Source organism: Sciurus vulgaris, assembly GCF_902686455.1.
Source record: "Sciurus vulgaris genome assembly, chromosome: 2".
NCBI classification, from domain to species: domain Eukaryota; kingdom Metazoa; phylum Chordata; class Mammalia; order Rodentia; family Sciuridae; genus Sciurus; species Sciurus vulgaris.
The window spans coordinates 192,828,084-192,848,000 of NC_136462.1; the positions used below are offsets into that span (position 1 = coordinate 192,828,084).

The window sequence follows — 19,917 nt, forward strand, 5'->3', positions numbered from 1 at the left end:
CCAACCACAGGGTCAGTAAGCAGCCCCCGGGAAATAGTGCTTGTTTAAAGTGCAAGATGTGGACACTGTCCCTGGTAGAACTATTTTTGAAAAACATAAAGTGCTTTTTATTAACATTTTTTTTTTTAGCTTGAATATAACAGGAAACAAAAAGGACTTTCTGTCATAGTAGGTGATCTCCCCGCTGGAGCAGGAAGCACTCAGAAGTCTGGATGGGGCCTTTCAATGAGGGTGTTCTTTCCCTTGCCCGTTAAAAAAAAAAAAAAAAAAAGAACAGAAACCGGATTTCGATGCTGTTCTTCAGTAGCACACGGTCTCTTTGAGTAGCTATTTCTTTTGCATATTTGACACTTGCATATCTTTCGAGGCTACACTAGTGAGCACAGAAAGCATTTTCCTCCTATCACCCTAAGCCCATGCTGAGTTCTGCCTACAACGGTTGGCCGCCTTTGGAACCCTTCCCAGATGGCTGGGGGCAACTGAAATCGAGTATGGTGCCGCTCACCCTGACGACATCTCAAAATAAAATCTCGGGTTCTGGGAATACTGGTCAGTGAAGTCTTCTGAGTGAGGGTTTTGCGCTGGGACCTCCGCTTTGGGTGCTGAGATTTCCCCAGGACACAAACTCTCTCAGTGGCCTTCCAACAGTGGGGTCCACCCAGGAGGTGACGGGCAGGTGTGCCTGGAGGCGGCCGCGCCCCCCATACCAAGCCGGCCAGCCCACCCTTCCGACCCCAGCCACTGGTTCCAGCTTCTCCTCCCGCAGAAGCTGGGGGGATGGGCAGAGTGGGGAGCAGGTGGGTGGGTCGCGATGGGGCGCTGTGAGCTCTGCTCTTGTCAGCTCCGCAGAGGGCAGCGGGGTTGCTGCAGAGAGCCGCTGCCCCCCACGGCTTGGCCGATCTCATGCTGCTGGACCCATCATGGCTCTCCGGGACCCAGGAAGCTTCTCTGGATCCCCGGGGCTTTGCAGACTTTCCGCTTCAGGGTCCACACGGGAGAGCTGGGTGGCAGGGAGCCCAGCAGCCCTCCCTTGGCCTGGCCTGCGCTCTCCCTCCCGCGGGAGGTCAGATGCTCTGATCCTTGCTGCTGCCCTGGGCGCCTCCCCCGGGCAAGGCACGCACGGGGGAGACGTGGTTCTCCAGCTTGCACTTCTGGCTGCCGGGGCCTCTTCCAGTCAACGCTTCCGCCGTCGAGTAGACGCAGTTCTGCCGGAGGAACTTTGGGGAGGCGGGCCGCGGGGAGCTCTCGAAGTGGTTCTTCTCTGGCCTGGTGCCCGCGCTGAGCTTGGGACTGGTGCCCCCGGGGAGGCTTCTGGGGGGGCTGGAGTCCACACTGTACAGCAGCTGCCCCTCGTCGTCGGTGTCCGCGTCGATGTACTGGTGGACGCCCGCCTCGAAGTTGAACGCTATTGCTGTGGGTTTCTCGGGCGACCTGGGAGGCGTCCGACCACTGGCTGTGGTATAGACCGAGGACTCTGGACTCAGCACCGGCTGGTCCAAGAGGGTGGCGCACTCCAGTCCCGCGACGGCGGCCGCGGCGCCCCCTCTGTTCCTAAGAGGGTCGTGGTACGTCCCCAGAACGGGGAGCAAGGGACTGGGATCGCCCTCCAGGAAGTTGACTTTGAGTGCCCGGAGCTTCAGAGGGTTGCCGGTCTTCATGGAACTCTTAGGGCTCTCGATGAAGAAACTCGAGGGCAGGCTGGCCTCGGGGGCGGGGTTGGCCTCCCCCAGCCGACCACCGCTGGTCCCCAGAGCTCCCCGCCAGCCCACCTCTGGAGCCATGCCACCCCCAGCCTTGGTGGGGAGTGATGCCAGAGGGCTGTGGGAGAATCTGGTGGCTTCCGGGAAGTCTGTGGCACAGCTGATGAAGCTGTCGATGCTGGACATACTGCGCATGTCGATGACCCCCTCTGTGCGTGTGGGCAGAGGGGCGACGGGGCTGGGAACACTCTCCATTTCAAGTTCTTCCTTTGGTTTGCTCTGTGTTGCTGACTCCTTGGTAGTGAGAATGGGTTGGGACTGGGTCTTGGCCATCTTGTTGTACATGTCCTCCAACTGCTGGACATTCAGGTGCTGAGGACTAGAAGATGATCTGGCCTTCTCAGGGGATCCCTGCTCCTTGGTTTCAAAGGACTTACTTGAGCTGGTTTCGGACAGTGTCCTCTTGGTCCATTTCCACTTGTTGGGAGACAAGTGGTTATCTTGTATTTTATCCTTCTTACCCACATTATCTCCATTTTTCTCAACCACGATGTCCATCATCTCAATGCTCCGGGCAAAAGCATCCTTCATGTTCATGGATACGATGCTGCCATTCCTCTTGGCCCTCTCCAGAGCCTCCCTTCGCTTGATCGCCTTCTCCTGCCTCTTCTGCTCCTTGTAGAACTCGGAGAAGTTGTTGACGATGATGGGGATGGGAAGAGCAATCACCAGGACCCCCGCGATGCAGCAAAGTCCCCCCACGATCTTCCCCAGGAGAGTCTTGGGGTAGATGTCTCCGTACCCGACGGTCGTCATGGTGATGGTGGCCCACCAGAAAGAGGCCGGGATGCTTTTGAACTTGGTGTCGTCCTCATCCTTCTCAGCAAAGAAGACGAGGCTGGAGAAGATCATGATACCCATGGCGAGGAAGAGGATGAGCAGGCCCAGCTCGTTGTAGCTCCTGCGCAGGGTGAAGCCCAGGGACTGCAGGCCGGTGGAGTGGCGCGCCAGCTTCAGGATGCGGAGGATGCGCATGATGCGGAAGATCTGGACGACGCGGCGCACGTTCTGGAACTGTAGCACGCTCTTGTTGGACTCGGTGAGGAAGATGGTGACGTAGTACGGCAGGATGGCCAGCAGGTCGATGGCGTTGAGCGGGCCCTTGAAGAACTTCCACTTCTTGGGCGAGGACAGGAAGCGGAGCAGGTACTCCATGGTGAACCATGCGATGCACACGGCCTCCACGTGGGCCAGCTGCGGGTTGTCCGTGCTCTGGCCGAACTCGTCCAGGCTCTGCAGCTCGGGCAGCGTGTTGAGGGACAGGGCGATGGTGGACAGGACGATGAACATGATGGAAATGATGGCCAGGATCTGCGAGGAGAAGGGGAGGATCTGGTTAGCGCCCGGGACGGTCACGGTGACGCCGTGGGCCCTGCCTTTCCCTCCCGCTTGTCCCTTCATGACCGAGTCTTGAGCCCGAAAGGGAACTTACTCAAACCCACTTCTCCTACGGATGTGCAAGTGGAGACCCAGAAAACCGAAACGACCCTGGTCGATTGGCACAGCTGGGCGGGCCTCCTCTTTCTGTGGCGGGCGGGAGGGCACATGCGGTGGCTTCGAAGCCCATGCCTCCTCTCTGGCAACCGCTGGACTCTGGAGCATGAGAGCAGCTCGGACAACACAAAGATGAATGGGCGTAGCTGCGTTTCCATAAAACTTTATTTATAAATAGGCGGTGGTCAGAACCTGGCTCCTGAGCTACACAGGTGGTTCATGAGATGCTGGGGGTTGCTGCTCACACGGTCTGGTGCCAAGGATACCGGGAGTTGCCTCTTTGTTAGTGTGTGTGCCAGGCACTTGCCACATGATACTGTCCCCATTCTTACAGCAACTCGATTAAATAATATTTGTTCTATTGATCAGATGGGGAAACTAGAAATTGGCAGACAGAATTTTAACCCAGGTCGGTCTGACCCCAAGCATGAGTTTCAAGGCTGGGTTAAAAGTCAGACAAGGCCGGAGCTGTGGTCAGTGGTGGAGCACTTGCCTAGCATGTGTGAGGCACCGGGTGCCACCGTCAGCATCACAGAAAAATAAATGAACAAAATAAAGGCATTGTGTGTGTCTACAACTAAAGGAAATTTTAAAAAGATTCAGATGACAGTGGAGAACCCTTTGCTAGAAAGATGCTCAAACACGAGATTTTGCAGGTGATTTCCAAGGAGGCATAGATACCCTGGACCCTCATTATTAACTCTTGGGTGGAACTATGAACTTCTGGAATGAAGGACTTTGTCTTAACTGCCACTGAATCGCCTGCACAAGAATAGGGCTTGGACTGGCACGGTGGCCCACGCCTGTAATCCCAGTGGCTCAGGAGGCTGAGGCAGGAGGATTGCAAGTTCAAGGTCAGCCTCAGCAACTTAGCAAAACCTTGTCTAAAATAAAAAATAAAAAAGGGCTGGGGATGTGGCTTAGTGGTAGAGTACCCCTGGGTTCTGGGTTCAATCTCTGGTCACACCCACCCCCCAACAAAAAAAAGAAAGAAAGAAAAAGAAAGAAAGAAAGAAAGAAAGAAAGAAAGAAAGGTGTTGGAATGAAAATGGAATCTAGGCCATGGGCTGATATGATAAATTGCTCTTCAGGGGTCTTTTGTCAAAAATACAAATCCAGTCACATTGTTTCTTGCTGAATGAGTTTCCGGGACTCCTTGGGCAAGATCTAAACCCTAAACACATCTCCTGGACATGCCCCCCTGCCTTCTTTTTGGAGGTTTGGAGGTTTACCCTCCCTTGCCTGGCGGAAGGGATGGGCCCTGTTGCAATGCTTGTACTGCTTGATCCTGCCCGTTAATGATCAGCCCGGGGGGTAGAAGATCCAGGGTGAGCCAGTTGGTACCCCGGGCTCAGCCAACCCGTCTTTGAGAATCTGTGCTCAGGACGCAGGAGGTGTGTGAGTGACGGGAGGGTGACCCCTTAGACAAGATGGCGAGCGAGAGTCTAGAACGGATCCAGCATCATGGTGAACCCAAGCCCCAAGTAAGTGCATCCCCAGCTGCAGGAGTCAGAGGGGGCACAAAAGGTCAGAGAAGCCAGAGAATGAAGGCAAGAGGCAGAGGAGGGCCGGAGGGACCGGAGCATCACTGGAGAGTGGGCGGCAGCAGTTAGGAGCGCCGGCACTGGGCAGCCCCACTCTGCCACTTCCTTACCTCTGAGCCAGTTACTTAACCTCGAAAAGCTGCAGTTTTCTCATCTGCAAAGGTCATAACCACACATGCCATGTGAATGAACATGTCCACGCCTGAGTGGCGCACGCGGCTGTGTCCGAGGCAGGCCGCAGGCATCCCCGGGCCGCATCTCAACCTCCACACCCCGTCAGCCCCGCCGCCCCCCTCCAAGGGCCCCGCTGGCCTTTGCTTCCTGCCCTTGTTCTGAGGGGCCTGCTGGACCCTGTAAGTAAACCCCCACGTGGCGTGAGTGAGCGAGAGGCTTCTGGTCCCCGTGATGATTCCCCAGGCAGGACATGTGGCTTCCTGTCACCTCCACCCCCTTTCCCTGGCCTCCCCCGCCACAGGTGCCCAGGCCCTGCCGCTCGCCTCTGTGGGTTGAGTCCGCGAGTCTGAGCCTCTTGCTCTCCGTCGATGAATTCCGCCACTAACGCCCAGCTGGGGTCCCGCCCTGCTGGGGGTGCCCTGCTTTCCCCAGGCGGGGACAGTCGCTCGCTCCTCGGGGTCCCCGCATTGTTTTGCTGTCCCTGGGGATCCCATTGAGGCAGGTGTGTCCCACGGCTGCCCAGCATCTTGAGCCCTGGGCACTCGGGTTGGTTCTGAGATTCTCCTCGGCACCCCAGAGCCTAGCCTGGGGTGACCCCTGACAGGCGCACAAGTTCCCAGAGTGTGTGAGAAGGCCAGGGCCAGGGGTCAGCCTTCAACCTGCGAGGTTTATTGACCATTTACTAAGGCCTCATGTGGCCTCAGGAGCTTGGCCGCCTGCCCTGACCAGCTGGCTCAGATGTGGAGGGCCAGCGGAGTGTCCCCCGCCTCGGCCCCCACTGACCTCTGCTCCCTTGTGCTACAGTGATGTCCAGCGCGTCCAGTTTCTAAAACAACGAGCTTCTGAGTCTTAGTGTCCTGATGTGTATCCATTGAAAGACAGAAAACTCATCATCGCTTTGCCAAATGAAATCTTTTTGATACATACAAAAGCAGACCCGCTTTCCGTATATTTATGAGCTGTAATCAAATGAACGCTTGTGAACCCACCGCCAAGCTGAGGAACGGAGCAGGTAGCAGTGACACTGATACTTTGTTGGTCCCCCCAGCCCCGGAGGTAATGGCTGTACAGTTTTCTTCTTCTCCCTTTGCTTTTCTGCATAGTTTCCCACACACGCGCCTTGAACAGATCAGCACGGTCTGGATATCTTACTGCATGCGTTCTTCTGTTCCACAGGCCACTCTTTCCTTAATGGTGAAGGGAAACAGCAAAACAAAACAAAACCCCCATCGAGCTTCTACACTGTATTTTAGCCCAATATGCAAATAATATGCAAAACTGCTGATTTTTCGTGCTATTGATACACGCACTAACTATCCATCACAATGAAGAAGTGATCCCTGGAACAAATGTTTGGTGGCACACTCTTTGGAACCCCTGAGTAGAGGACAGGCGAGCGGGCCCTGGACTGGAGGCCCAGCTGGGACTTTATTGGCTGAATGACCTTCAGCATCCGAAGGCTGCATTCCCGTGATTCTCAGCTCCGCATGATGTTGACCCCACGGGCCACTTGGCAATTTCTGCTGAAACTTTTTGGTTGTCACAATGGGGGGCAGGGTGCTGCTGACATGGGGGAGGGGTGCGACGTCCTACGGTGCTCAGAACTGCCCTTGGAGCAGGGAGCATCCAGCCTGAAAAGCCGGTGGGGCCCGAGCCCGGGGAACCCTGGGACTCGGGGGCGGCCCTCGAGAGCCGCAGGGGGGCATGTGGAGCCGTGGGCACAGGGCTGAGCACACAGTGGGTCTGGCCCTGCGGGCAGCCAGTGGGCCTCTGGCTGGGCCCTGCTGTGGCTGCTGCTGGCTCTGCCTCCCGGGATGGGGGCGCCTGCCTGGAAGAGCGGGTTCCTGGGGAGTGTGTCCCTTTAAGGCGTGGGAGGTCCTGTTTCCCTCGGAGGCTGGCAGGGGAAGCCTGCTCCAGTTTCTAACCCCCAGCTAACTCCAGGGAAGGCCCACATAATTGATGTTCTGTGACAGACGCATGAATTATGCACCCAGCTATTGTCCCATCTTGGGGCCTGTTATTCTAAGGCAGGCAGGAACCTGAGAAAGTGCCTCCCTCTCCCTCTCTCAGCCCGGATGCCCAGGGAGGAAGGAGGAGGGGAGGCCCGGCCCCGGGGTGCCTGCAGCTGGGGGTGGGTGGGGGGTCAGGGCCCCAGGCCCACCTCTGGGCTCCCCTGCCTAGCCCTCCGGGCAACAGAATGTCCTCCTCTCCCAGACCCCCTGAGGCCCTTAGAGTCTCAGCCACACTTCCTGCCCAGGAGCTTCCAAATGTGAGATGAGCCCTCTGTGCCTCAGTTTCCCCACCTGTAAAATGGGAGATCACCACACCATTGCCGTGAGGGCCCAGTGAGTTCATAGGCCCTCAGGACGGCTCGCGCCTCGGTGACTCCTGTTTCCGGGACTCCACAGCCTTACGTTGAGTCCTAAGCTGGTTTGGGACTTGGTTTGCGTCCCCAGCTTTTATTTTGCAGCCATGAGGTCTTTACAAGTCCCTTCCCCTCTCTGAGCCTCCATTTCCTTATCCCTTAAGTGGGAAGAAGGTCACTTGGTAATGTGCAGTGTCATTAATTCGTGACTCAGGTTATTGTCAACCCCACCCCGACCCAGACCGGTTGCTTCTAGAAGGTCTGAGGGCCTCTGCCACCTGGCTAAGGCAGAAGGTGTCCTCCGGCAGTTCTTAAACGCAGGACAGTGCCTGGGATGGCGCAGGGGGCAGCCTCCACCAGGAGTCCTCCTGGCCACGGCTCAGGCCCTGATGGGGTTGCTGCTTTCCTGGGATCGGAGCTCAGCTGGGTTTGGGCAGAACTCTGGGCACCTAGGGAACACAGGCCAGAGCACCAGGGACCCACGGCTGTCCCCAAACTCCCTGTGAGCCCATCTGTTGTACCAGCAGGAAAGGGGGCTTTGGTGGTCTGGGAGGGGAGACAGCAGCTGGGAGATCTCAGCATGGAGTTCAGGGCTGCCGGGGCCTGGCCCTCCCTGTCCCAACTGTGGGCTGGGCTTGGGCTTGGGGTTGAGCTTGGAAGCCACACTGCTTGTTATGGCCACTGCCTGCTTCCCCGCTGGGCCGGGGGGGAGACTCAAGCAGAGAAGGCAGAGAAGGGAGGGACATGCCCACGGTCACTCTGGCCATGGCATCAAGAAGTGCAGGAACCCAGGAGCCCTGGCAAGCTGAGACGCTCAGGCCTGCTCACCCCAGCTACTCTCCCCCAACACAGAGCCAGAGCAGCCCGGCATCCGCCGACTGACTGACAGGGGACAAAGGCATCCAGGAGATGGACGGACGGACGCGTTAACTAGGAGGCAGAAGCCAGCCAGGAGGGGCCACCATCACCTGGTTCCATTTAGATGAGGTGTCCGGATGAGGCAAAGCCAGGAGGTTGGTGGCTGCCAGGGTGGGTCAGGGATTAGCGGCTAATGGACAGGAGGGATTTCCTGGATAATGAAAATGTCCTGAAGCTGACGTAGGAGGACGTCACACAGCTTGGTACATTAATGAAAAGTCACTGAGTTGTACACTGGAAACGGTGAATCGTGTGGAATGTAAAACGCACCTCAACGAAATGATGGAAAGCACCCTGCTGCTTTTGATCCCCACAAGCCCATCGCGGGGCCACACATCTGAGCAGCCGCAGGTCTGCCGTAAAGCTGGCCATGGCTGCCCAGGCTGGACAGAGTCCAGTTTCTTCCTCTCGGTGAGCGCATGTTCACTGAGCACGTACTAAGTGCTGTACCAGTGGCTGGGGTCGCAGCATTAACAGGAAAGATAGCTTTCTTGGAGCTGGTAGGTGGCAAGGCAGAAGGAAAAATGTCAGTCCTGTAGCAGGGTGATGTCAGATAGTGGTACGTGTGCATGTCACCAAGAGAAATAAACCAGGGGCTCCAGGAGAGAAGCACCAGGGGTGTCCACATGAGGCTGGGTGGTCAGGGCAGCTTCTCGTAGGAGGTGCCTGGTTGCTGAGACTGAAGGATGAGAAGGAGAATGTGTCATTCCAGGCAGCAGGCACAGCACATGCAAAGGCCCTGGGGTGGGAATAAGCTTGGCATATCAAGCAACATAAGAAAGTCAGTGTGGTGGTGGGTGTCTAGTGAGGGGGACAGGGGAGAGAGGAGGCCAGAAAGGCGGGGCCCTCTGATGAGGCATGGAAAGAGCTTTGGACGTTCTGTCAAGACGACCTTCTTTCTCTCTTCAGATCACTCCCCCACCTCTTACAGCAGAGTCCACACTGAATCTTGGCAAAGCCACTTACTGCCCCAAGCTGCCCCGCTGCGGTCACTCACCTCCAGAGGGCTCACACGGTTCCTCTGCCTGGCGAGCCTTCCCCACCCAGCACCCTCCTGGCTGATTTTGGGTGCTCAGAAGCCGCAGCCCCAGAGGACTCTCTCTGATCCTCAGGTCGGGGTGCGTCTGCTCATGCACCCCCATCACAGGGCTGGCCTGGCCTGGCTGGACCTGCTTGTGTCCCCATGGGGCACAGAGTGGATGCTGCAAAACAGTTGATAGGTGAGCCACCAAGGAAATGAAGGACATGGAGGCGAGAGCACCGAGCGGCTTTTTAGGGGCACACAGCTCGTGACAGTGAGCTGGGGACAAGATCTCGGGCTAGGAGGCCTCCCGAGAATGCTCAAGGATGGAGGAAGCGGTTTCGGACCGTCAGACTTTGTCCTTCTACGGTGCTTCCGCTCCCCCAGCTTTAAAGGGGGATTACTGTGGGGAGTTTTAATTAAAGGGTCACTGTGCAGATCCGATTAGGGGGACTGGGGGCGGGCGGGGGCTCTGTCCTCCCCCTACGCGTGGGGGCCCATGGTGGGGGTGGATATTGGAGTCTGGAGCCCGTGGGGCCCCTGGTGCACCCACAGGGACAGGAATCCAGGGCTGCTGGCTTTGGATGGCCAGAGGCGGAAGGAGGGAGCGGTCACTGCGGGGGCACCCCGCCGTTATGACCCACGGGGCTGAGAAATTTATTTTTACTTACTGCCCTAGTTTCAAAATTGGGAGATTTCACATAAGATCCAGATGTTTGGATTCCCTTGGAAAAATCGGCAGCCTCTGCAGCTGACCTGCATTCCCAGGGCGACCAGGGGTGAGTGCTACAGAGCAGCGGCCAGGGCGGGTCTCTGCAGGCAGGGACCCTGGGGCGGCTGGAGCAGTAGTGAAGGTGGAGACCCTTGACCTGCGGCCACGTGGGAAGAACTTCCCCAACAGATGGCACAAGCCAGGAGCGCGGGTCCTCTTGCCACACCCCATCCCTCCCTGCGCCCCCACATCCAGCCTGTGGCCCAGCCTGGTCACAAACATCCCCACACCTGACGCGTCCTCCTCACTTGCCCCCCCGGCTGCCCTGCCCCCAGCCACCAGCCACTCCCGCCAGGACCACTGCAAACAGGCTTCCTCCTGGTCTCCCCAGAGCCACTCGGGCCCAAGGTGGCAAAGACCTCTGGAGACCCCGAGCCTATCCCCCATCTTCCCCCGTCCGGGGGACACGGGCTACCAGAGCAAAGACTGCATTTCCCAGCTTCCCTCGCAGCGCCCTGTGGTCACGTGATCGAGCTCCCCGTGGAAGAGGAGCAGAAATGATCAGACCCTTCACCGTCTCCTCCTCGCGGGCTGAGCAGAGCAGCCGTCTGGGGTTCCAGACGGTTCCAGCTGGACTAACCCGGTCCCAGCCCCTTTCCCGCTCACTGGACAGCTGGCCTGCCTTTGGCCCACGTGGCCCCCATGACCCCCCCTAGCTTAGAGCCTGTGTCCAGGCCCTCTGGCTCCTGGGGAGCTCTTCCTTCCTTCCTCCTGAGCCCCACCTCCGCAGGGAAGCCTGCCCGCCTTCCTGACCATGTCGGATACCAGTCTCAGGCTCTCAGGTCCCGCCCTCAGTCCTGCTATGCCCACCGCATGTCCACCGCCACAGACTAAGCACCTGGAGGGCAGGGGTGAGCCTGACGCTTCCAAACCTAGAATCGTCAGCACCTGCAGCAGGTGCTCAGGAAACATTAATGGAACAAAGGATCCCATTTCATCCTGATGACAAGCCCACCGGTGGTCCCATTTTATAATCGGGTAAACTGAGGCTTAGAGGACAAAGGTCCAGGGAAAAAACGTGGAAGAGCTCACACCTGCATCTTTTAGAGTCCGAGGCCCTTGCTTTTGCTTTTTATTTTTCTTTTTAAACATTTTTCCTACCCTAGCATTCCAGGGTCTGCGGTATGGTTTCTTGTTTTGTGTTTCGGTGCTGGGGATTGAACCCCGGGTGCTCGACCACTGAGCTCCATCCCCGCCCTTTTGAGTGTTTATTTTGAGGCTGTGTTTTGCTAAGTTGCTGAGGCTGGCTTTGAACTTGTGATCCTCCTCCCTCAGCCTCCCGAGTCACTGGGATCGCAGGGCTGTGCCACTGCGCCTGGCTGGGTTATGATCTTTCATTTCTGCTCCATTGAACCCTCTCTCTGGGGTGACTGACTTCCCAAGGGGCCCTGGGTTGGGCATCCTCTCTAACAGCCCACCTGAGTTCCTGTGAGCTTTGCCAAAGGCAAGAATTTGGGGGAGCTGGTGATGTCACCACCTCCTGCCCACCTGGGAACAACCCTGGCAGGGAGGAGGAGGGCTCCACCCTGTTCCCTGCAGAGGGCAGGTGAGGCGGCTCCTTTCTGAAGGGAGGATGTCTTTCCTGCCTGGGTGGCTGCTGAGTCCCTGTGTTTGCCGAGGGTGTGAGCAGCCAGGGAGGGGTGGTGTCAGCAGCCATGAATGGCGGGGACCTATCCCTGCTGCAGAGAGAGTGGGGATTGAATAAAAATGAGGAGCTGGGGAGGGTCAGGTGAGGACACGTCCACACCCTCTGCTGCGCCACAGACCAGTGACCTCGCCTCCCCAGCCTGGCAGGTCGGGGCGGGGTGCTAGTTCCTGGAAGCTTGGCCAAGGTGGCTGGGCTTGCTCAGGGACGTTTACTATGTGCTCAGGAGAGACTCTGCCTCTGGCTAATGTCAGCGTGCTGGCCTGTGAGTGGCCAGCCTGACGAGAGCCAGATTTGCTGGTTAATGCCCAACATATACCAGGAAAGAGGCATCTGGGTGGCTCACGGTGGCTCACAGGTGGCTCTTTCTCCTGAAGCAGATGAGTCTCAGTAGAGATTCACGTGAGAAGAAACGGGAAGGTGAGTTGTCAGTAGACCCATTTCCCCATTCTGGCTGGCCATCCTCGGGCAAGTGTATTTCCGTTTCTGGTCTTTCTCATGCAATATGCGCGGAGCGTCTGGTTGGGTCTCCAGTGCAGTTCCTTTCCAAGCGGTGGCTCAGGGATCTAGTGGCCCTCCCATCTTGATAGGGGAAAGACCAGCATGGACTTCATGCCTGAGCCCAGAAGTGACACACATTCTTGCCCTGCCGACAGCAAGATCTGTGATCTGCACCCTGGTTCCCTCTTCTCCCTGGTGCTCAGGGGCTGGGCATCCTGCAGGGATGCTCGGTCCCTGTGCCCCGAGCTGTGCCCAAAGGAGGGGGCGCCAGGCAGAGCCCGGGCACCCCAGAGCAGGCGAGTGCCACGGCACCAACCGCAGCCGCGAGTCCAGGTGGCCCTGCTCGAGCCGCAGCGCATTCCGGGACCGAGGAGCTCCTGAGGTCCAGTCGGACTCCATCTGTCCCCTGTGTCAACCCGACTCGTCTCTCAGGAAAGGCCCAGTGGCTGACGAAGAGGCCGGCCAAGGACGGAGGTCTGGGGCCAGCCCGGATGGCGGCCCCGAGGCCTCACCGTGGGTACCAGGCCTCCAGTGCCCGAGGTGGGCACCAAGGCCACCACCCCGCTCTCACAAAAGGGGGTCAAAATGACCAGGAAGACCCGCTTGGGAACAAGAGTTTCTGTCCACTCCCTCTGACGATGAGCAATGGGCCGGACCTGGCGGGAGGCAGGCGCCGGGACCGCGGCAGGACCCTGGACTGCGGTTTGTTCTGTTTATTCTCCTTTCACCTATGTGTCAACCCCAGCTCCCCACGTTCCAGCTGTGAGTTCGTGGACAACTTTCTTAGTCTTTCTGAGCCTCGACTTCTGGGGCTCACCAGGACACTCAGCCCGCAGGGTCGCCGCGTCAGAGAGCAGCGAGGCGAGGCTCTGCCCAGCATCCTGGCTTAGGCAACAACCGTGCAAAGGCCCTGAGGTAGGAACCTGGGTGGTGGTGTGTCTGGACTGGGGCGAGTGGGGGATGGTGGGAGCAGAGGCTCGGCGCGGAACACCCAGCCTCCATTCCTGTTGCGTGGACTGCCATGTCCCTATGGCTTCCCTGCTGTGCCCCACTGAGAACCTGCCCTGGGCAGGGACAGTCACTCCTGTTTCCTGGAAGATTCCTCAGATACCTCAGCTGTCCACCCTGAAACCACGCAGGGCAGCAAAACTCCAGATCCTGGTCCGACTGTTGGAGGGAGCTGACCTGTCCAGGTACAGAGACTAATTGCCCTGATGGCCCAGAAAAGGGACAAGAAGGACGTCAGGAACTTGGAGGCTCCCCTGCCTCCTCCCAGTCGCCATTCTTGAGACCCAGGGGTGATGGTCCACAGGCCTGGGACCACCTTGGGGAAAGCTGGGCATGCCAGACAGCAAGGATCCATTCCTGCTCCTGCACATGAATGGAATCCTGACTTTTAACCCATTAACGTGGCTCCTTGATGCAAAGATTGCATTTCCCAGCATCCCCTGCAGCTAGATTGAAGCCATGTCTTTGGATCTGGCCTATAAGATGGAAGTGAAAGTGTTGTGTGGTCTTCCAGAAATTTCTTTAAATCACGGCAGGTTGCCTTCTCTCTCTAGCTCTTTCTCTATTCTGCTGCCAGGGATGACAATGTGATGGCTGGAGCTAACGCAGCCATTAAGAGCTATGGAGCTGAAAGCCATACTCTGGGAAATGCTGAGCAGACAGGCAGGATGGACATGGGGCTGGGACAACCTTACAGAGCCCCCACATCAGTTTTGGACTATTCACACCTGGACTGGTGAGAGAGATTCACTTGTCTCTGGCTCTCTCTCTGCTCTAGCAGCTGGGCCTGGATCCTAATCGGTGCAGAGAGGTGCTTAGTAAGCAATACCCCAGTGTGTGGAGTATGACTCACACCAGGGCCTGCCAGCCCATTTGACTGGTCATAACACTGAGGCAGCAAGAAACCAGGTGCTCAGAGTCACCCAGCAAGGGCCTTGGAAGCAGCTGCTGAAAACTGCCCCATTCCACAGAACTGCCAGTCCCCCCGCCTTCGCCCACTCCCCCTGCACCCTCCCTCCCCGCTTCCACCAATTTCCTTGCATTTCCTGTCAGGAGAGGGACTCAGCGAGGCCTCAGCACCTTCCGGTTTACTAGGCCTGAGCCTGGAAAGCACCTTCCCCGCCCCCCCCCACAGTTTGCTTTCTTCTTATTTTAGACTCAGTGGAAATGTCACCTCCTCAGGAAGCCTTGCCGACTTCCTCCAGACTGAAGTGGGAGCTCCCCGAGGTGGGACTCAGCCCTCCGATGGCCCTGCCAGCGCCATCTTTATAAGGTACAAATGAAGTCTTGCCACTCTTCTTAAAGCCCCTTCCGCGGGTCCACATAAAACCACGCCTACACGGAGGTGCACACGACCCTGCTGACCTGGCCTGTGATGGCTTCTCAGGTCTCAGCTCCTCTGCCGTCTTCCACACAGGCAGCCCCTCCAGTCACACTGGCCATCTGTCTGCCACTCCACGTGCAGAGCTCACTCCTGCCTCAGGACCTTGGCACGTGCTCTTTCTCTGCCTGGAATGTTCTCCTACCAGAATTTTCTATGACAACAGCTAACGCTTATTGATTTCTCACTCTGCCAGGCACCCTGCCAACTGCGGTAGGTGACCAGTCTCATTCACTCCTTATGCCAACCCTAAAGGCAGATCTCCTGATTCCTGGTTTGCAGCGGGGAATGTCAAGGCAGGAAACAGCGAGGAAGGGTCCTCTGGGCTCGAGGCTGGACATGGGTCCAGCGAGGAGAGCTGGGGGAGGGGTGTTCTGGGCAGAGGGGGTGCAGGTGCAGTGGCATGGAGGTGGAGCACAGCAGACACTCTTAATTTCTTCTTAATCCTCAATTCTCTCTGCAGACAGGCTGTCCCTGACCACCTGATTCAAACGACCTCCCTCTCAGTCACTTGCTCCTGCTGCAACATCTCCCCTACTTTGATGTGTCAAAATCTGCAGCACATCCTTCACTCCCACTGACCAGGCCAGCTGGATCGACTGGCTCCTTGCTGCCCAGCACAGAGCCCGGTGTGGATTCGCACTTAACAAATATAGGTCCATTTAAAAATAAATGAATGGATCCATGAACAGCTGATTGGTTGGCCAGATGAATGGATGGATGGATGGATGGATGGATGGATGGATGGATAGATGGGTGGATGGCTGGGTGGATGGATGGAAGGATGGATGGGTGGGTGGATGGAAGGTTGGATGGATGGAAGTCTGGATAGATGGGTGGATGGATGGATGGATGGAAGGTTGGATGGATGAGTGGGTGGATGGATGGATGGATGGATGGACGGGTAGATGCAGGGGCTCAGAAGCTATGGTCCAATCAAGACTACCCCAATGCAATGTTTATTGAACATCCATCTTCTACAAGGCGTGAGGAGGAAATGCAAGCTTGAATTAGCAGCAGAACGTCTGGTAATCACGAGGCAATGACAACAGCTAACGCTTATTGATTTCTCACTCTGCCAGGCACCCTGCCAACTGCGGTAGGTGACCAGTCTCATTCACTCCTTATGCCAACCCTAAAGGCAGATCTCCTGATTCCTGGTTTGCAGCGGGGAATGTCAAGGCAGGAAATGGCGAGGAAGGGTCCTCTGGGCTCGAGGCTGGACATGGGTCCAGCGAGGAGAGCTGGGGGAGGGGTGTTCTGGGCAGAGGGGGTGCAGGTGCAGCGGCATGGAGGTGGGGCACGGCAGACGCCCAGCCATGCATGGAGAAGGCCGGCAGGAACAAAGCCGCCGCTTGCCACGCACCTTCCACAGGCAGGGCCTATGGCTTAGCCGCCACCCGGGAGGGAGCTTCTCTTACCACCTCCTTCTTTCAGAGGGTGGATCTGAGGCTTACCCATAGTCACCCAGGAGGACTAGACTTGAACTCAGGCCTGTCTGACTCTGGGGCGGACTAGCTGGGTTGGAATGATGCGTTGAGTAGGGTGGACGTGACTGGAACCGGCCAGTCAGAGTTCATCCTGTTACTTTTTTTGGAATTACTGGGAAAGAAGAGCAGTCTCTCAGCAGAGGCTATTGAGTTGATAGGAGTCGACCAGCAGGGACTGAGGGTCATCTCTGGCCTCCTAGAAACAATCTTCCCAAGAAAGTAGCCAAAGCAGAGTCTGTGCCAAGAGTCAAAGGCAGATTTCTGATGCTGCTGCTTGAGCGCCTGAATCCAGCCATTCCTGAAACAGAATTCCTTGGACTTTCCAACAACATGAACCAATGAATTTTAAAATCAGTTCAGTTTGGGTGGGGTTTTTGATGTTTACAAATAAAAAGTGATCTGGCTAACAGAATTATCACCTTAATTTTACAGGTAAGATAGCTAAGAGTGACCTGCCTAGGATCACACAGACTATCACATAGAAGGTGCCTGGCACCCAGTAGGTCCTCAACAAATGCTATTCTGTTTGTTGACAGAGGGATGGCAGAGTGGAGGAATGGCATTTGGTGGAACCTCCCTGAGCTCCAGGCTAGGGGTCAGATTCTAGATTCCTTCTGGAATCTTCCAAACTTTAAGTCTCCCAGAATGCCTTGGGTTCTAGCCAGAGCAGGAACTAAGGTTCAGGGTTCGGCAAGTAGAGTGAGCCAGATGCCAGCACATCAGTATTTGAACCACTGTCCCATAAAATGTCACCCAAGGGTCCTGGCTGCCACCCAGGGTTTCCAGGGAAGGGCCCACAGTCTGGCACCTCTCAGTCGAAGGCTTAGCTGAGCTCACACAACAAGGGCTCTGGTGACACCAGGGTTCTGCAGGATTTCAGCTCCTCCACGCTCCTGCTCATTGGAGGTGGACAGTCAGGGTCTGCCTGCAAACCTAGATGTCAGGCAGAACTGGGTTCCAATCCTGGCTCTTGCCGGCTGGGTAGCCTCTGGCACATCACTTAACCTCTCTGAGCCTTGGTTTCCCCTGATGTGAAACGGAAGCATGAAGTCAGACAAACAGGAGGTCCTAGCATAGAGCTTGGGGCTTTTTTAGCTTTTGGACAAGAAAATGAGCTCTGGATATGGGCTGAACCCTGGTGTGGAAGGTCATGATCTCCCTCAGCCTCAGTTTTCTCATCTGGAAGATGGGGGTCAGAACAGCCTCCCCCCCAGGAGGTTGTGAGGCAGCCATGTAGTCGTGCATGGAAAACACACACCAGAGAAGGCCGAGTGGCGAGAACCCAGGCCACCTGCCAGCTGGGGCCCAAGCACCTGTGGCCAGGGAGCATAGGCCCACACAGCTAATTAGTTGCTGGCATTTATTTCCTCCGTGAATTCAGATTCCAGCTTCACCAGAAAAATCTGCGGCTCTGGCTACTTTGGGTCCACATTCCTTTGGAAGCCCCAGAGTGGCGGGGAGTCCAGGCCTCTGCATGTAGTTTCTGAGGCCTGTGTGGCCTCTGCAGGGATCTGGGCTTCTAAGCCCAGGAATAAATCATCAGAAGTGTGGCCAGTGATGAGGGAAGAGATCAAACAGTGCCAGAGAAACAGCCAGGAATCTTCAGGGTCCCTAGCCTGGAGCGGGGGTCCTTGGGTGCTCTGGATCAGGGACGTGGGGCGGAGTCCCGCCTGCACCAGCCCCGCGCTCCCTGCCTCCGGGGCATGCCGCCTGCCTTCCCATCCGCAGGGGGGTGTGCTGCTGCCTTCCTAGGGTCCCACTGCATTTCCTCTCATCCCCCCCATCTCTGCCGCTTCTAGGCTGCTCCCAAGCCTCCTCCCCTTCTCCCCCACCCATCCTGCCATGCCTCAATAAAACAGAATCATGGGATAAAAATCCATGGGGAGGGGAGGCTGCTTAAGCTCATGTGGCCTGGGAGAGCCTCTCTGAGAAGGTGACATCTGAGGAATGCCAAGGAACCAGGCACGTGAGACTCTGGGGAAAGGTGTTCCAGGAAGAGGTAACAGCAAGTGCAAAGGTCCTGAGACAGGGACGAGACTGATGGAAGAGAAAAAGAAAGGAGAGCTGCACACCTGGAGCTAAGGAGGAAAGGGAAACCCTGCACACAGTAGGTGCTCAATAACTACAGAGGAACTGAACTTTAAACACAAATGATCCTTGCACAGCCACACTTGAGGACTGACTGAGACACTCCAGGGCCCTGCTCAGGGCTGGCACTCTGTAGACACTCAGTAGAGAGGACGCAGGTGCTCCGCCTGCGCCCCAGGTCCCCTCTAGAGGGTCTTGAGGTCGCCTGGGCTGGCTGTGCCTGGCGTGGGCGTGGTGTCGGCACTAATCCGGGCTAAGCGGCGGATGTGTGAGGTCGCTTAATCCCGGCCTGAGCATCCTGCCCTGGGGCTTAGCCTGACCTTGGCGGGGATGACCTGAGCCAGGATGCCCGTCCTGCTCCTCCTTCAGCGCCGGACCCTGCTCGGTGCTGGGCTGGGCCGGAGGGCAAGGGGAGCCCGCCCCTGGGCGGAGTGGCAGCTCCCTCGGGCCTGGCTGCTCTGCCCGGTGCACGTGGCGATGGGCCGCGGCATCCGTCCCCAGCCCTGCCTCTCGGACCCAGCGTCCTCCTTGAGGGGCGACGCTGCACAGAAACTATGTCGGGGAGGAAGAGGTCCCGTCAGGGCACCGCTCATCCTGTCCCCCAGCCAGGGAGCGTCTTGGAGCCCGGGCTGTGTGCCCGGCCCCTTTCCAGACTCCAAGGACACAGTGGCGACCAGGACAGGTGCCCTCCTTGGGGAGCGGGCACGTGGGCCGGGCAGCAGACATACAGCGCAGAAAGGGGTGAATTCACAAGGTCACCTGTCCTGCAGGACGGCGGGTGGCTGGCTGGTGCCTGGGCGCAGGGGCGTCGTGGGTGTGCTGACGGGGGCGGGGTCTGAGGAGGGCCCGCGGCTTAGACGCCGCTGGTCCCGGAGGGTCGCACGTTGGAAGTCTGGTCCTCCGTGAGGGTGTTGAGCGGGTGGCGCCTTTAAGGGGTGGAGCCTGGTGGGAGGCGCTTAGATCCTGGGGGCGTGCCCGGGGAAAGGCTGGGGGTCTAGCTCTCACGAGAGGTTCACATCAAACAAGCCTCTGGTTTCCTGGGGGATGTGACCCTCCTGGGCACACTCCTGCCTCTGTGGCGCCATCTGCCATGGGCCTCACCAGAGTGGACCTTCAGCATCCAGCATGGTGAGCTCAATGAACCTCTTCTCTTTATAAGGACCCAGCCTTGGGAATTCTGTTATAGAATTCCCAAGAATTTCTTTTTTAAGAAAAAGGACTAACGTAGGCGGTAACATTGGACCTGAAACCCAAAGGAGAAGGTTGGAGCCGCGTGACAATCAAGAGAGGAGCACCCAGGCCGGGCGAGAGGATTTTAATCCTCCTGAGTCATATGAGTTGGAACTGTTTCATTTTATAAATAATAAAAATAATCCCTAAGATTTACCGAACACTCACTGTGTGCCAGGCAATCAATCATTCAGCATCTGAAACAATCCATTTTGTCATCCCATTTACAGATAGGAAACCTGAGACACAGAGATGTTAAGTGCCATGCCTGAGGCCACACAGCCCACAAGTAGCACAGCTGGGATTTGAACCTAAGGCTGATCTATCTTCCAACCTATGGGCGGTTCCCTATTCCCACACAGGGAGGGAAAAATTAATTGAGCGGCTACCAAGCACCAGTCCCTTTGAGCCAGGTCACCTTTACAGGGCCTTACCTCTGAGGCCTCCCCCACCGGGTCCCTGCCAGGCACAACTCTTTCGGGCTCTTCTGATAACCCACCCTGACCCCACCCCTAGCTTCCTGGAG

General features: G+C 57.2%; 1 protein-coding gene across 2 annotated transcripts in view; it reads right to left on the reverse strand.

The window, feature by feature from the left end:
* Positions 1 to 248: 248 nt before the first annotated feature.
* Positions 249 to 19,917, reverse strand: part of KCNB1 (potassium voltage-gated channel subfamily B member 1) — an 84,256-nt gene continuing 64,587 nt past the window's right edge. For both annotated transcript variants that reach the window (XM_079127018.1, XM_079127019.1), the window contains exon 3: positions 249 to 3,071. In XM_079127018.1, the coding sequence (XP_078983144.1) occupies positions 1,065 to 3,071 (2,007 nt within the window). In that variant the 3' untranslated portion in view covers positions 249 to 1,064. The remainder of the gene's footprint in view (positions 3,072 to 19,917) is intronic.